The sequence below is a fragment of the Ambystoma mexicanum genome, chromosome 10 (genome assembly GCF_040938575.1).
Source record: "Ambystoma mexicanum isolate Mex_15411 chromosome 10, UKY_AmexF1_1, whole genome shotgun sequence".
Lineage (NCBI taxonomy): Eukaryota > Metazoa > Chordata > Amphibia > Caudata > Ambystomatidae > Ambystoma > Ambystoma mexicanum.
The window spans coordinates 16,119,745-16,137,768 of record NC_090932.1 but is presented as its reverse complement, the minus strand read 5'-3'; the positions used below and the strand labels follow the sequence as shown (position 1 = coordinate 16,137,768).

General features: G+C 48.6%; 1 protein-coding gene across 2 annotated transcripts in view; it reads right to left on the bottom strand.

Moving 5' to 3' along the window:
- The window catches only part of LOC138491105 (probable cation-transporting ATPase 13A4), an 891,483-nt gene that overhangs the window by 596,388 nt on the left and 277,071 nt on the right, over positions 1 to 18,024 (bottom strand). For both annotated transcript variants that reach the window (XM_069617424.1, XM_069617425.1), the window contains exons 10-11: positions 15,668 to 15,838; positions 6,744 to 6,901 (exon numbers count right to left, since the gene is read on the bottom strand). In XM_069617424.1, coding sequence (XP_069473525.1) covers positions 6,744 to 6,901; positions 15,668 to 15,838 — 329 coding nt within the window. The remainder of the gene's footprint in view (positions 1 to 6,743; positions 6,902 to 15,667; positions 15,839 to 18,024) is intronic.

Here is an 18,024-nt window from a genome sequence, read left to right as displayed (position 1 = left end):
AGGGAAAAAGGTAATTGTGCGAACCACCTTTCGTGCTAGGGTGAGGGTTGGGGCTTGGGGATATGTAGGTGGTAAGTGATGTAGGCGGGGCTGACGGGTGAACTCCAGCCCACCTCCCCTCATCCCCTTAAGGAAGGAATCAAGTTCAGCTGGGGGTGGGGGGCACGTGGACAAGGCACTGGGTCCTGGCAATTTGCATAAAAGCAAAGAGCATTTTGCGAACATGAGAATGATCACATCATTTTATATTGCAAATGTGCCTGTGATACTAATTCAAGCATTAAACCTTTCTGAGAAAGCAACATCCAGATCTATGCTCATTTAATTAGTCAAACTACTCACTGTAAAAACACAATGTTCTCTAAACTAAGAGACACGGGCACCCACTTGCACGGTACACAGCTGTGGATGTGATGTCGGGGTTGTTTGGTGTAGAACTCCTAAATTAATCTCTCCACCCTGCAGCATAGATTATCGGCACCATAGCCCAAAAGATTTGCTGTGGGACACTTCCTGGAGGCTGCGAGCGAAGCCGGGGGGTTTGGTCCTCGAACCTCCACAGAATGGTTTGCTGCAAGACAATGTTTGCTGGCGTGCAAGATCCACTCTGTCTAGTCCCTCCCCTGTTCCTATCACTTCTTCCTCTCTCTGTTATCAGCCAATGGGGCATTGCCTGGTCCTGTCACTGGAATGCAAGCTGGACATGTCATGGCCTGTGCAAGGTATTCACTTTTCTTGGAAGTGGTAGGCAAAGATTTCCCCCTACCTGGAGGGTTTCTTACAGTGTACAGATCTACAAAAAGGGAGCTAGGTCAGACCCTGTAAACTAGCACCCAGTAGCCTCCTGGATGCCCGAGTAAGATCTTTGGAGCGTTGATTCTGAGGGAGCTGAACATGATGGTATCAAGTGGGTTTTAGGAGATGCCTGCGTACGACCTTAAATGGCATAGTGTTGATCCATTTTCATGTCCCGGCTCAATGATCCAATGCTGTACCTATATGTATTACTAGCTTGGATATGAGCAGTGCATTTTTCAGGGCAATACGCCAACGATTGTGGTGGAACATGCATTTGCGGGGCCTACCAGAAGCGCGCGTTCGACTGATTATTCTATTACACTCGGAAACTCAAATCAGAATTCGTCTGACTGCAGATGGACATCGATCTCGTAATATTAATGCCTCTTTGCGCCTGTGACAAAGCTGCCTTCTTTCATCTGCGCTTTTTAATTAGTATCTATCTGACATAGTTGAACTCTGGGCCTCTACTGGGGCTGTGCCGGTCAGATGGGGATCATTAAAGTTCCATTGGCTGTCTTATCCTGATGATTTCTTGCCCTTTGACCCTACTCCTGTGGGGTTACAGAGGAAGCTAACCCTATTGTATACCTATGCAGTAGAAAAGACTCTACTAGTTAACGGAACTAAGTCAAAGATATTAAGCTTTTGAAATAACAGAGCTTCTCACCAAATGACTTGGACCATCAGAGAGCAAAAGCTTGTATCCATACAATGCCTGAAATATGTAGGCTTCTACATACATCAGAATCCAGGTATATCAAGTAAAAGACATGTTGCGATCTAGAATATCCAAGTTAAAACAAGTCTATGGGCTAAATTCAATGTTTTCCATCTTATGTATTTTATTTATTTTCCATTTGTAAAGTGCTCACAGCTCTTTGGCATCTAGACGCTGGTTACAGACATGATATGATGGGAACACTAGGTAGGTTGCACACATGAAGAGAGCAGTGGCTACACAACAGAATATGGTTATTTGAACAAGTGGGTGTTGAGTTTTTTCCTAAACAGAGGGTAAGAAGGTTGGTTGTGGACGTACGGTTGTAGATTGTTCCAGAGGTTGGCTGCCACCACCAGGAATCTGGCACCGAAGGCTCTCTTGCGTTTGAATCACAGGATGAACAGGTAGCGACTGAGAGTAGATCTTAGAGGTCATGGCATGGACATCTTTGAGGGAAATATCGGCAGGAAAGCATTATTGTGAAAAAATTGTCCCATTTTTAATCTCTGGTTTAGATATTTATTTGTATGGTTTGGGTTCTTTCTTAAACTCCCTTGAGGTGATTATGTGAAAAACTTCTTAGGTTTACCGCAATGTATCCCTAATTCCCTTATCTGACAGAAATTAGGGCGTGTGGGTACTTTGGGAGAAACTTGCACTATATGCAAAGCTGCTAGAACTGCGATGTTGACGTTTTTCCTAGATTTAAATGCCATTCTGAAGGGTACGAAAAATACAGAATCTTTGCATAACTACGCATCAGAAATGAAGGCAGTTTCAGAGATTATTAATAATGATACACTTGAATTAGTTTCGAACCCTTAAAAAACAAAGAGTAACCTCTAGCAAACTGACTGGCTTAAAACGGTCGATGTTTTTAATACTTATCCTTCATACTCTGAGCACTCAAAAGTTCCCAGGAAAAGGGACACACTTTCTAAGTACCTATATCTCTTCCCATGTCAGATACAGAGACACTTATATATGAAATTTAAATGTAATCCATCACTGTCGTTAGATTGTTTGGGTCCAAGTTCGGGGATTCTCAGAGATAAGAGGAATTGTCGATGGTGATCAGACAATTTGACGAGGGAATCTATTACACACCTGGGCATTTATTCTCCTCATTTTGCTCAAATCGGACACTGTTTTTTTTAAAGAATTGTCTTACATGAATTGTGAGGACATGGGTGAAAGTTTACGAAATTCTTTGATTTTGTGAACCAGCGTATCAATGAGCTTGAACCTTTGTTGGTTTGTAAAGAAAATATTTGATACTGTAATTTTATAATTGTTCTTGTTGAAGATATTGGTATGTGTTAAAGATGTTTATGGTTATTAAGTGAAGTTTTATTTGTATTTTTTCTACTAAATTGTGAAAGGTTTTGCCATTTAACCCAATACACAGTAAAAACATGTATTCACTTACTATCATTCAGTGCGAAGATCAGGAGCATAGGGTTATTCCTATCTATCGATTATCATCGATTATCAGACAAGGGATACAATTTAATTGCTTCCATAGAGCACAGCATCATCGATTTCCATCTGGATCAAGAAAGGTAGTCTAGACCAGAAGCTCTACTTGGCTTACGTTTTAGAAGAAAATCATGAGTAATCCTGCACTTCACATAGTCTCTGAACAAATATTGTGAGTTCAGTAAAAGGAAATAGGCACACTGACTAGTAACCGAGCATCTGATAGGCATACAGTCCCTAAATCAAAAGTAGGTAGGACCGGTGACTTGTCTGATATTTTAACAAGGCAAGTGTCCCATGGCAGGTGGAAGGGGGCCCCCGAGGTATGAAATAATATGTCCCCTAGTCTCATGGATTTGAAGAGAAGATTTAAGGAGAATTTATGGAAAATCAAGATCCAAAAGGATTGGTGAATTTGCGGCAAAGAGATTCCTACAGGAAGCCCAGTAATCAGGAAGCGTCTGAAACAACAGAAATCCTGCTATCTCCGCCTTCGTAACAGTTATTAGTTCAGACTAATCCATTTATGTTCCATGAAGAGTTAGAAGAAATGGCTGGAAGAGCTTCCTGGCATGGAGCTAGAGTAGCCATGGCATGAATTCACTACAGTTGGAGAAGTGTAAACATAGAAAAGATCGGAACGGGGCATAACGGCAAAACTTAGAGGGGGCTCCATTAAAAACCACAGTGGTCAAAAGATTTGTGTCACTTTGTAAGTTCAAATGAGGTTGAAGGAAGGAGTTAACTGGTGGAAAATAAAGGCGGGCATCCAGGCTTTCAAAGCCTTTGGTCGCATTAGGGACTTAGTAGTTCATACTCAGTGTGGTTTGCTTGTGAACCAATCCCGAGACCTGACACTGAAGAGGCAGGTGCCAAATCTATAATAGTAAGCCAGGTAGCCATCAGATGGACACAAACAAGGGTCTTGTGAGTGTTTTAATGACAGCACATCACAAAGTGTGGAATAATGAAGAAACGAGGAATGGTACACAATTCGTTGCAGGCAAAAAGAGTGGGCACTCTGAACAATGACTAGGGTCATTGAGGTCATTAGGAAATGCAGGCTTTCCATCTAAATCTGCTGGAATATCTTTTCCATGAAGCTCTCTTATGGGGGTTAATGACTCTAGAGGCAGAAGGAAAGATGATTAAGGTTTCTTTATTCAGTTACATCTTCAGATCAGTTGTCACCAGGTGCATATGTATCTTAGGAGGCCAGGCAGCTCAGGGGAGCCCACTGGCTCACACCACCCAGGCTACATACTTTTAACTGCCTGCATGGAACCTTCAGACAACCCCAAACATTCCGGGGACACACACTGAACGTTCTACTCATGGCATCACTCACCATGCAGGCAGGTGGCAAGGACCAAACAGGGGAACCGGTCAAAACAGTTCCGTATTCAACCAAGTGGGTCCTCAGCATCCTTCACAGAATCAGATAAAGGGTCACCTAAGGCTCCAGGCCATGTGTGATGTGGACAGCCAACAGAGGAAGCCTACCCAAAGGAGACAGCCGGGGGAGACTGCAACCCCAAGCCTCCGGAAAGGGATGTTTCTGCACTCTGTCTAACTCTATGGCAGACATGTTATTAAACTCTGGGAGATCAGTTACTTCTCAAGAGCTGATCGGCTTCCCACCTCCCAATCAGATGTCCTTCAAGTCTCGGGACGATAGCTCAGGGGCAACATGCTCGCCTTGGAAGCAAGACAACACACAGCAACACGGGTTCTATTCCCATGTCCGCTCTTAGAAACCTCTGGGTATTAAGTGCGTTATAAATAACCTATCATATCATATCATGGTAAAGAGAGAGGGCTGGATGTGGTAACTCTTAGCGAAAACAGTAGTGGAGGGGGCAAGTTAACGTGCATTGTTTTTAAGGACAGCCATTATGAAGGGGCTTTTTTGGAGACATGTTACCAAAGTGCAATTCAGCAAAATGACTGACTGCCATTTAAAGAGTAGGTTATTTGTGGTGTAAGGATGTAGTCCTGTGTGGGAGTACAGGGATGGGACCAAAGAAAGACGGGAGTATCGGGGAACACCCCATGTAGGGAAGGGGTGCATTGTCGCAATCTACATTTGTGATAACACATGTTGGAATAATGAGGGTGGAGAAAGCCGCCTACATTCCTTGGTGATGGGATTAGCTCGTCATGCAGAGAGCTTAGCTTTGGCCAAGAGGAAAGTTCTGTGTTATAATACATCAGCAATAATAACCCGGACTAAAAGTAAGTGAAAGAAATGTGGAGGGAAACATAAAAATGATTTCTCTTAGAAAGTTCTGTAAACATTAGCAAGAATGGGCCTCTTTACAAGTTAGGCGGTAAATCAAAAGCTTGCGCGAGGTGAACCCCCCACTTTACCTCCACACTCAGAATTCTTCAGTACAGTAAAAGGGTCATTAATTCCATCACCGGCAAAACAAGTGGTGGCAACAGAATTTCCACTACTTTTTTTACATCACCACCAACCTTTATTAATTAATGGGTTTATTTTGTTTCTTTAATGATGTCTACAATTAGCACCCAGAGCGGGGGAGCCAACCAATCAGGTTGCTGGGATCGCGGGCTGAATCCCACGATCCAAGCCTGTGTTCCAAGCAACCTGATGGCTGCTTCCCTGCCCCGCCATCTTCCCCTCACGCACCCCTTCCCTCATACAATGTTCCCTACCCCATTTACCATATTCTTTTGGTGGAGGCTCAACCGCCACTGCCGCTCCAGCCTCCTGGACTGCCATGGACATAGAAAAGGGTCTCCACTTGGAGCCCTGTCTTCCAGCTCAACTGTGGCCATCTTTGTTAAGTATTTTGTATGAATAAACGGGGCGCCGTTCATTCGTACAAAATACATTTCTGTCAGCACCCTGGGATTCTGGATTGGAAACTCAAGTTGCTAAAATCAATAACACCCGATGCGGCTCGCCGGGTCGGGTGTTATTGGTTAATTCTTGTGTTTCTTCTTCAGTGACCTTTACCATAGACGTACATACAGTGAAAGGCTTCTGAACTAGAGTCCTTTGGTGGGCCACAAAAGAAGGTGGGCACTGATTAGAAATGGAACGTGTTGGTGAAGAGTTGGGGCCTAGGACCCTATCCTATGAATTGTGCCAGCAAAGAAGAGTCAACGATTGCCAGGGAAGACTGTGATTGAGTTGTGTTGTGGCGGCTGCCTGTGCTTTGATAACACTGTGTGCTGCTTGGAACTGTTTGTTGGTTGCGTTGTTCATCCAAGTTCTTCCCAGGTCGGCATCCAGGTGAGGATTCCCAGGAAAGAGGCACCTCAGGTGAAGAGAGAGGAAGGCTCCCTAGAGGGTAGCGTGCCAGCTGCCTGACTGAACCTCCGGCATGTGGATGTGAGGGCGCGTAGGCTACGCGTGGGGCTTTCCTTCTCCTAGGGAGGGCTCAATTCTCCTTCGGCTGGTGACATCCCACAGACGGGATCTCGGAGAGGTGCAGAGCTGGCCACCAGGCAAGACCTCCAGTTAACACTCCATTACTGTGGACTCATTGTGGGCTGCAAACCAGGTCAGTGGAACTGGACTTAAAGGGGACATCTGTAAGTGACGTATAGAAATAGCCCCTCACCCATGATTAGGATTCCTGGTCAGAAGCGTCTGTCTTATGTGCGCGTGTCTTCCTCTGTGCGCTGATGCCTGCGGGCTGCGGCGCGCAAGAAATAGATCAATAAAATAAATAAAAAATAAAGTATCCCATAACATTGGAACTCCACTTACCCCGTTTTGTACGTGCGCAGTCACCGAATAGATCATGCCAAGGCTGGACACCACGAGGAGGCACAGGAGGAATCGGACTGCATCTCTGTGAAGCTTGGCGTCCACCGGCTTTGAGTAGAGAATCGATCGCACCAGATCCCCCTTTGCTGTGTTGAAGCCTGAAAACAAGGCACATTCCAGAAAAAGTATCAGGCATTGATCACTTGTTTAAGAATATTCAAGACCACAATGTACATGTGAACATAAGGCATGTGTGCATGGGAACGTTGGCAAGCTGCATTAGCGAGCTCGACTGTGCTGGAGCCAATCTGGGTGCACAGAACGCAGGCTTTATCTAGTGAACAAAGCCCGTATTATAAGGTCTCTAACTGACGCAGGCGGGTCATCAGGTTCCTCCCAAGACCCTGGGCCGATCCCCGCTCTCCGCCAGCACCCGAGCACCGCACAAACATGTTTCTCTTTTCCATCCCTCTTGCAAGATGCAGAGGGGAGATCTGAAGACATTCCACTCCATGCCCCTGCTGCGCTCCTTCTTCACCACATACATTAATGAATGTATGGGGTGGAATAAAAAGCATGCATAACGTTTTCCACATGCAATGTACACTACACCATACCTGTAAAAAAAAAAAAAAGCTCCAGTGAGTGGTCAGCACATTTTAAAAACATTGTGACGTGGTTTAGCTGCAAGTTGTTCACATGAGGCTGTTAACATTTGCAGGACACTTGTGTCCTCAGGCAAGAATGGAGACCACTTCACTGTCCCTCTTAACTCCTCTTCTTCTCCACTTCTCTTGACACCTCCTTTCCTCATAGCTGCCAAGTTTCCCAGTTCCATGCAGAATCTTTGAGTCAATCCTGTTTTTTTCCGCATTGCATGATGGAACTTGTAGGCCCACCCTTGCAATGGGAAAAACAAAACTACAAGTTCCAGCATGCAATTGGAACCAAAAAGCAAGACTGGCTTGAGGTGTCACGCATGGAACTGGGAATATAAAGAGGCTGGTCGCTTTTGCCAGACCTCCCCCTCCTTCCCCAGGGTAAACAGATTATGAGAAAGCTTAGCAACGTTTCTCTGGATCACTGTGAAAAGTGTGTATGGGTCCTGTCTGGGCTTCACTTGGTTCTCACTTCCCAAGCAGGTCTCCACGGTGAAACCACTGCACCCTCCCCCAAGCAGGCCAAGGGTTGCACCCCAGTGGGGTCCCCTTCACTCCCTGGAGGGAAAAGCTCTAACGCACCCCAGTCACAGTTTGAGGACAGCCGGGGTTGTTGACCTCTCCTTTGGGCACCTGCCTCACATGTGAGTCGACCCTCTGCCTGCCCAGCAGTGCCTGGATGGGATCCCCATCCCTCATTGGAGGGAAAAGCTGTAACGCTTGCTGAGCAGAGCCTCAGGAAGGCTGGGGAGGGTGCCGCCTCCCATGAGTTCCTGCCTTGCACATAGATTGATCGTCCCCTTGCCCAGTGGCAGTCCTGGGGTGCCCCAGTGGGGTCTCCATCCCTCCCTGGAGCAAAAAGCTCTAACACACCCTGGCCTGAGCTCCAGGACAGCTGGGGGTGCTGCCCCTTTCCTTGGGCACCTGCCTTGTACATGGATTGATCTTGAGACTGCCCATCAGCGGTCCCAGGTCCCCTGGAGTGGTCCCCGTCCCTCCCTGGAGGGAAAAGCTGGAACGTGCCCAGCCAGAGCTCTAGGTCAGGAGCCTGCCTCACACGTGGGTCGACCGTCCGCCTGCCCAACAGCGGGCATGGGACACCCTGTCAGGGTCCCTGTCCCTTCCTCAAAGTAATAGCTCTATTGCTCCCCTGCCAGAGCTCCAGGATGGCCGGGGGTGCTGCCCTATCCCTTGGGTGCCTGGCTCACATGTGGGTCGACCACCCGCTTGCCCATCAGTGGACAAAGACACCCTATCGGGGTCCTGGTCCCTCCCTGCAGGGAAAAGCTTTAACGCTCCCAGCTAGAGCTCCAGGACGGCCGGCGGTGTTGCGTCCTCCCTTAGGCGCCTGCCTCACACATGGTTCGACCATCCACCTGCCCATCAGTGAACCTGGTTTGCTCTGGTGGAGCTCCAGCCCCTCACTGGAGGGAAAAGCGCTAATGCTCCATGGCCAGAGCTCCAGGATGGCTGAGAGTGCTGCCCCTTCCCTTGGCCACCTGCCTCACACGTGGATTGACCTTCTGACTGCCCATTGGTGGTCGTGGGTTCCCTGTGCCTCCCTGGAGGGAAAAGTTTGAACGCACCCCGGCCAGAGCTCCAGGTCAGCGAGGGTGTTGCCCCCAACATTGAGCACTTGCCTCCCATGTGTTCACATACCCAGCAGAGGACCTGAGGTGCCCTGTCAGGGTCCTGGTCCCTCTTTGGTGGTAAAAGGTCTATCGCTCCCCAGCCAGAGCTCCAGGATGGCCAGTGGGTGCTGGCCCCTCCCTTGGGTGCCTACCTCACATGCAGGCCAACAGTCCGCCTGCCCAGCAGCAAGACCGGGCTGCTTTGGCGTGGTCCCGGTCCTTCCCTGGAGGGAAAAGCTCTAATGCTCCATGGCCAGAGCTCCAGGATGGGCTAGGGTGCTGCCCCATTCCTTGGGTCAGCTGCCTAGACCACTGGTTGACTGTCGGTCTGCACTGCTGCAGTCCTGGGGTTCTCTGGCAGGGTCCCCATCTTGCCCTGGAGGGAAAAGCTCTAAGGCACCCTGGTCAGAGCTTCAAGACAGCCGGAGGTGCTGCCCCTTCCCTTGGGAACCTACCTCACATGTGGATTGACCTAACTGTCAAGCAACGGTCCCAGGTTCCCTGGAGGGTCCCCCATGCCTCCCTGAAGGGGAAATCTGGAATGCGCCCCGGCCAGAGCTCCAGGTCAGCTGGGCTGCTGCCACCACGCTTAGGCGCCTGCTTCACACGTGGGTTGACTGACCGCCTGCCCAGCGGCAGACCCAGGGCTCCCTTTCAGCGTCCTGGTCCCTCCATGGAGGTAAAAGCTCTATCGCTCCCGAGTCAGAGCTCCAGGATAGCTGTGGGTGCTGCCCCATTCCTAGGGAGCTTACCACACATGTGGGTCGACCGCTCGACTGCCCAGCAGGGTGACCCGGTCACCCTGTCATGGTCCTGTTCCCTCCCTTCAGGGAAAAGCTCTTTCGCTCCCCAGCCAGAGCTCCAGAATGGACAGGGGTACTGCACCCCCCATTGGGAGCCTGCTGTGCGTGTGGATCAACTGTCCACATGCCCTAGCGGCATCCCAGGGTCCCTATCCCTTCCTGGAGGGAAAAGCTATACCAAACTTGACCAGAACTCCACGATGGCCAGGGGTGCTGCCCCCTCCCATGGATGCCAGCTTGCATGTTGGTTGACCATCCCCTGCCCAGCTGAAGTCCAAGGGGCCTGCTGTTTCATTGCCAGGCTGCCAGGGGCCCGACCCTCCTGGGCCCTTAGAAATGCATTGCGCTACCAGATGGCCGCTCTCCCATCTGGTAGATGGCCATAAGAATGAATGGAAGGACCAGATGGCTGGCCCAATCTGGAACTCCACAGCACCGCTAGGGTCTTCAAACCCCATCCCAGTCACACATGGCTGAGCTCCAAGTACCTGGATATGAGGGAAGGTCACCCACTGCACCAGCGAGCCTGACCATCGCTCACCCACAGCGGTGGGTGGCCGGAAACTCGACGGTCAGCCATTGAGAAGGTCCAGCTGCGACATGGCTCAGAGCTCACTAGGCATCCAAGGGCAGCGTCTGCCTGAGGAGGCGTCCTTCAAGAATAGCCAGGTTTCCCTCAGTTTCTCTCTCCCCCACTTTGGACTTCCCTTCGGACCGGGTGGGGCCCTGCCAACACCCGCCACTGGCTGGGCAAAGACAGGTGTGGCTCGGAGAGCAGTGGTGGTGTTTGGAGCTCCATCTATGGTGCGTAGTTGTGGATGTCCAAGAAAGTTAACCAAACCTTTCTGGACGTCCCCATCCATTTGCTGGGTCACGGACCCCTACAGCGGATGGTGTCTCCCTCTGACTCTGTCCTTGCCAACCTGCACCTCTCCATGTCTAATACCCTTGACACCCGTGCCCCTTTCAAGAGGATCCACCTAAACTCTGCCTCCAAGAAAAACAACTGGTACGACTCTGATCTGGCATCTCTGAAACCCAAGGGCAGAGTTGCTGAAAGGAAGTAGCAGCCATTGGGTTTACCTTCTAACACACTGGCTTGCACCCTGCTGCAAAGGCAATATCGCTTCTCTATCCACTCCAAGAAGCGGGCCCACATCCAAGCCTGCATTTCTGGAGCCACTAACAACACAGATGAACTTTTCCAAATCTGCAAGGAACTCGCCAATCCATCTGCAGTATCCACCTCTCCCCTCCCTTCCCATGATCTTTGCACCACTTTGGCCTCCCATTTCACATAAAAAACTCAGGACATCTTGTCTTCACTCTCCTCCACGCTCCTCCACTGGCATATCCACTGCAGCGCCTGCCCCCCCCCTCCTCCTTTAGCTCCTCTCCTTCCAACCCCCTCACTCTGCACCCTCGTGCCCATAGAGACGGATGAGGTCTCTAAAGTGGTCCGCTCTATGAAGGTCTCCTCCAAACCGGTGCTCCCCTGTTCCTCCATAACCATTAAGGACAACATCTCCTCTCTTGCCCCGCCTCTTGCCCACTTCTGCAACCATTCCTTTGCCACTGGCTCTTTCCCTCACTCGCTTGTGCACCCTCTCTTAAAGAAGCTGTCTGCTGACCACCCCCCTTCCTGGGTAAACTCTTGGAGAAGTTGATACCCCCCCCCCCCAATTGGCCCTCCACACTGATCTTGTTGGCTGCCTTCATGACCATCAATCTGGATTCCGGGAATCCAGAGGTATGGAAACTGAAACCATGCTCGCAAATTTTGACTCCAACTCTCCCGCTGTTCTCATTCTCCTTCATCTCTCCTCTGCCATTGACATAGTCAACCATTTCATCCTCATAAAACTACTTGTGACAGACTCGGCATCTCTGACCGGGCACTGGATTGGCTGACCTCCTTTCTCCCTAACCGCCCTTCCCATTTGCAATTAGGCTCTTTCTCCTCCACCACCCCACTCTCTACCTCTGGCATCCCCCAGGGCTCTATCCTATCGTCATGGCTCTTCAATATCTACCTCGGCCCTCTTGCTCACCTGGTCTCCCACTTCTCTCCTCATTTTCAGTGTTTTCAGGATGTTGCACGCTTCCTGCAGTCTCCACTGTTCCATGGGACTGTGCCCACAGCTGTGACCTTGTCATGGATGCCTGCCCACATTGCTGCCTTCCTCTGCCCTGATGTCTTGAGATGCTGAGAGCCATATAACTCGTCGGCATGTGCACCACATCATCAGTGAGGACCTGTACCTCGGCCTCACTGAACGTCTGCTTCAGCAAGCGAGTATGAGGCACCTTACCTTTGCCCTTCTCCTGGGACATGATTTCCCTCCCTTATGGGCCTGGATGGCTACAGAAAGTGGGGGATTCAGACTGGATTGAGTTTTTCAAAATGACCGCTGCCATGCTTCCCATTCCGTCAATGACAATATTTCTGCCAGTGGTAATTCCGCTGGCGGAATTAATGCTTATTGTACTGTGGTAAAAGTAATGACGCCGATTCTGGGGCAGAATTACTATCAGGGATTCATTTTCAGTGGTAATTCCACTGGACGGAAATACTGTTATTGCCTAGGGTATGTGTGTGTGCACTCCTGCCAACTTGTAATATGGTGGTAGTTCCAGCAAGCACCACGGTGGTAACAGTAATCCATCATCAGCGGAATTACCGCTGTATCACTGCCCAACTCATAATGATCCCCTATATTTTTCTGTGAAGAAATTAAATCAGGGAGCCTGAGCCCTAAAGTGGCCGTTAAGTGGCCGTTAAGTGGAGGTAGCGGTCTGCAGTGGCTGCTCTGCTTTTCTCTCCGCTGGGACCAGGGGAACTCTGCAACGCTCTTTCTGAGGAACTCCACCCCCTGTGACTACTAAATAACATGCGGCCTGCCAAGCGACCACAGTGGTTATTAAGTGACGATGGCAGTCTGTTTTAGTTGAGGGTAAACGTTTCTTGCAAACTGTAAACCAATTTTACTTTAAAAAAATCTATTTTAAAGAACTCTGAATGAGCAACACATATATCAGGGGAGTGGGTATGAATACTTACATAAACTGGACGCATCCTATTGTTTGATGGACCCCTCGCCAGGGGTCGTGATTGGCCAGTAAAAGCCTGATAGTCCATGCCTAGGCAAGCCTGAGCGAAGCAAGGGCCTCGGTGAGGGATCAGGTACATTTTCCAGCCACGTACGCAACCCCAACAAAGGGGTGATAGGTATTCGGACCCTCGAGTCCCATCCCATGCCATCTTGAAACACTGTTGCACTATAAAACCGAATTTGAATCACACAAACCACTGGGGCAAATCCCTAAGAGTCCAAGGCTTACTCTTCTGTACACTCTCTACCTGCAACGACCGGCCCTTTCCAGTCTGCTCTCAAACAAGAAGTCCCTGAGTTTTGGGGGAATCCTTAAGATTGCAGAGGAAGGAAATGCAGCCAGCCCTCCTCACTCCCCATGAAAGGTACTGAGCCACTCCACCCCACTCACATGGCACTCCTCACTCCCCATGAAAGGTACTGAGCCACTCCAGCCCACTCACATGTATAACATATTAATATGATCTGAACCGAGCCCTCAGGGTTTCAGCAATCCAAGCAAATAGTTTCAGAATCTGTGCAGTCTATTGTTCATCAGACAACCAGAACCTGGAAGTGGCTGCAGCTTGATATATGCAGTCGATGCTTGCTTCAATACATTAATACATAAATACATTCAGAGGCTACAGGGCGACACACTGATGCCAAATCATTGGCTTTCCAGCCACTCTATCCCAGCTGTATCTCCAGTTCCTCCTCTGAATTTTAACCCCACTGTTTGGTAACTGGGCCTGGTGGATGTAGAGAACCCTATAGAATATAGGTCCTATATGGCCATATCACCTCCAGCCCTCTGGAGACCAGTGATGGATGGTCCACAGTAAGGACTAAATGGTGGATTCTGGTGTTACATGAAATAGAGATTCCATTCTAAGGATGTGCAAAAGGTAAAGTCTGCGTTGCCCCAAAGTCTTTCGCTGAAGCTACTGTGTTTACTGGACCTTAGTTCTGATCCAAGCACAGCCAGGGCTGGATCAGTGCATTGGACTTCTAGAGATCTGGATAATTCTGGATTACTTTAGTAGATGATATAAAGGTGGACACAGTCTTCCTATCTAGAGTGGCCCAACTAGAAAACTGTGTTGAGTCTTGGTCCAATAAACACGAGGGCTTGGGGAGCATCGCAGCAAAATAGTACTTTGTGCCTCAATGTTCTTTGGTCTCAACCTTGCGTGACCCCTTTTTCTAAATAAATCTGGAAATTGTCCAACCTTTAGTCGTGAAGAGTAGTCGCCGGAATGGTAATGCAGGAAGCAGAGAGGGCAGATCCCTCTTTGATTGTTAACCCTTGTTATTGATATGGATTTCCTTGCTGACCTCTGGGCTTGCAGCACCCTCGAATAATAGATCGTATTGTGTCTAGCGGCAGAGGATCACACAGCGCGTAATCTGATAAACTCCTACATCCAGAAGCTTTCTGGCCAGCTTGTGAAACAAGGGACCTTGTGTGTCAGGGCTTGACTGGCAGCAGGCCCTGGTATTAGGCTAGCAACCAGTTCTATCATTCAGGCATCTTGTGAATGTGGTGCGGGACACTGTTATAACGTGTTTCCCATTCAGGGGGGTTTATACACATGTTAAGTTTACCTATTAAACATGTATGGGGTGGTGTTTGAGAGTAGGAGAGTAGGAAGCATGCCCAGGTTCTTTGCCACAGTGATTGAGGCAGGTAGTTTTGGCAAAGCACCTTTTCACAGCTACACTCCTTACCGTTCTATCTCTCTCCCTTATGTACTGTGCACACACGCCTTCCCCCTTTCCTCTGATTCTCAAGTAGGGCGGGCATTCCTACACACTATATGAGCTGGTGCCACCGGGCATTAAGAAGATAAATGCCAAGAAGGCAGACCATCCTCCAGCCGAGGCTGAGTGTGAGGACTGGAGAAGTGGAGAGCCAAGCACGGCAGTCCATGCAAGCGATGGGAGAAGGCAGACTGCAAGTGAGAGTGGAATAGGGAGAAGCAAGGACAGGTGCTGGGGGAGGTTATCATAGGGTGTCCTGATAAGAAGGGGTGTGGAGAAAACACAATGAGCATCAGTGGCTGCATGAACGTTGGAGCAGCGAATCCGCTTCCATTTAGCGCCGGCTAAAAGAAGGTCGATTCCCTAAGGAATCCATTGGGTAATGCTCATTGTAGACCTTGGTTTGCAGCATTTACTTTATTACAAGACGGTGTAAAAGTCAAGCGTAAAGGGGATTGCGCCTGCTTTAACTCTTTACTTCTGAGCTCTGCCTTGCAATAAACAGTGCATGCATGGGACCTAGCATCATGCAAGTTCTAACACGTGTGTTCCCCTGCATGTAATTAGCATTTAATGCGCAATTCCCTCCGCGGTGTCTCAGACTCCCAGACCACCTGGTGGCCCTAATAAAAGTAAAGCTGGTCCGATAGCACAGCGAGTAGAGCGTTCGCTGTGACATCTGTGCAGAGCCTACTGACCCTGGCGGGGCCAAACTCAGCCTTTCATCTTTGCGAGGTCAATATATGAACACCACACATCGTGGGTAGTAATAAGCAGCGCTCAAATGCCTTAGGGTTCGTAGCGCTATATAAATGCTAGTTAAATGATTTACACTCTATTCATTCTTGTCACAGTGGAGACTTTTGAATAAATCTGGAGAAGGAACGTGTACATTCTCTCTCTCAGCAGAGCACACGTTCTCATCCACTCGGCTTCCGAACATGCATGAAGGAGTATGAACTGGCCCCCAGTCACCTGTCTGTAGCACAGCTGCTTTTGCGGGGCCCAGGCTGGAGGCTTTGATCTGGATCAGCTCCGTCCCACAGAACAAGACGTGCTTCTTATAATCCTCCTCACTCTGGATCCTCCAGGGGACGCTGTTGTCGATGTTTGGCAGCGGGACCTTGGTGACAGGAAGACTCTCACCTTTGGGATGAAATGTGGAGACATTATGAGTCCAGAGAAAGCGCCAACCATGTTCTGTCTCAGTCACAGGTGTGGGCGGCTTCTAAAGTGCACTACATCCCACTTGCCCCAATGCCCCACACCTCAGGCTTCCACCCGGCAGGGGCTCTCCTTAAGTTCTTAGCAGTAAACACTGATGGGGGCCTATGCATGGCACAGGCTAATGTTTGAGAGACCCTCACCACTTCCTTGGTCACCAGGCCACTGAGGAAGCTGAGCCTGTATGAGCCTGTGTCACACTGCTTAGACTTGGCAGCGGCACCTGAAAAAATCCAGCCAATCAGAACTCAGTTTCCCGATCCCCCCCCCTACTTAATGGTGTCAGGTTTGTGTTTAACTGTATGTTGGACAATACAGCTGCAATATATAATGTGTATTTTTTTGATGAACATGGATGTCAGTTTCCCAAAAAAATGACTTACAATAACAGATTACCAGATGGCCGGGGCTATCCCACGAAGGGGGCCTGTACAATAAATAGCACGAAGTTGAGAACAAGTGGTGAGGCAAAAAGTGGGATATAAACCAGGGACAGAAACAAACAAATCTATCTATCTATATCTATACATATATATTACAGGGCCTGTGGCAACGGCTGTGTAGTTATGGTTAAGATGCTCAACCCATAGGAAGAGCACTTCTAGGGCGGCTTATAACTTTGGTGCCGTTTGACAAATCCTCAGCACATTTTCCCACTTCCAAATGATAATACAAAGTTTGGCGCAATTTCCTTAAGTTTTAGGGGGGTCCCAAAACATTAGAAATCCTCATACACATAATAGAAAATAAAATTTTGCACACGCCTACAGCCCAAACCGCTGGACTGATTTGCACCAAACTTGCATGAGGATGGCAGCTTGGTCCTGAACGCATGCTTATGAAATTTTGATGTACATCCATCCTGTAGTTTTTTTTATGGCCAAAAAGTTGGTCGACAAAAATTAGTGATATCAGCACCCGGTCCGCAGACTCACTGCCTGATTTGGTGTCCGCTGACACTTCTGGACGAATCAGAGGACCGCGTGATGTTCTTGCACATCATAGGTGCCCACTGATTGGTCTATTCCAAACTTGAGGTGCATCAAAAACCTTTGAAACGGATGCCATGTTGGGTTTGCAAACTGCCCCCGTAGACCTGGAACATCACACTAAAAACAAATTACTCATGTCAAACTAATTCAACATTGCCTGGAGAGGTGAGGGGTGATGAGGATGGGATGGGATATCGCCATGAAATGCCAAAAATCAGGTGTTTTTCCATCTCCGATGTCTGCAGACATTTTAGATGTTCATGGTTCCTCCAGTGATGTTTGCGAACCTGCCAGAATGTTGCTGGCATCCATGCATAGTTCTACATTATAGGGTCCGTGAAAAGTTGTTATTGGATGGCTTATAACCGTGGCACCAGCCAATGAAACTGAATGAAAATCTGCAATATCATTTTAGACATGACCCCAAAGAGTTATGTAGAGTTTGGTGCTGTTTCGCTAAGAGGGGGCAAAATTAGAGAGGGGTCCCAAAATATTTGAAAGGCTTATACATTTTGTGCCATTTCACACATCTGCACAAAACTATGGAACCATATTTTAGACCAGAATTTGAATGTCTGTGCAACGTTTGGTGGGATTTTGTGACGGGGGGACAAAATTAGAGGGGTGCCTTAACATTTTTAGATGGCTTATAACTTTGTAGCTGTTTGACGAATCTGTACAAAAGCCCACAAACAGATTATAGACCAAACCCTGAATGTTTGTGCAAAGTTTGAATTGATTTTATCAAGGGGCCTAAGTAAAATGATTATTTTCTGCCCCCCTTCTCTCCTGTTTATCTGTTTCTTCTCTTGGCATCGTGCACCTGGCCACCCTCTGTTCATTCGGGCCCAGGTACCTGCTCACCTTGCCACCCTCCTGCACTGCCTCCAGGCCACCACCCATCTGCACTAGGGTTCTGTATCTGTGCCCATACAGTCCCCCTCCCTCGTTTCTTCTGCACTTATCAGATATACCTCTCTGACTAACTTTCACCTGCCACTTGCTGGCGGCACTACCATGGTTTTATTGCCCTTATTTATTTATTTTATTTAATACTTATTATGTTTCTTCTCCTCTGCTCCGTGCTTCCACCCCTCCTTCCATGCACTTTACCCC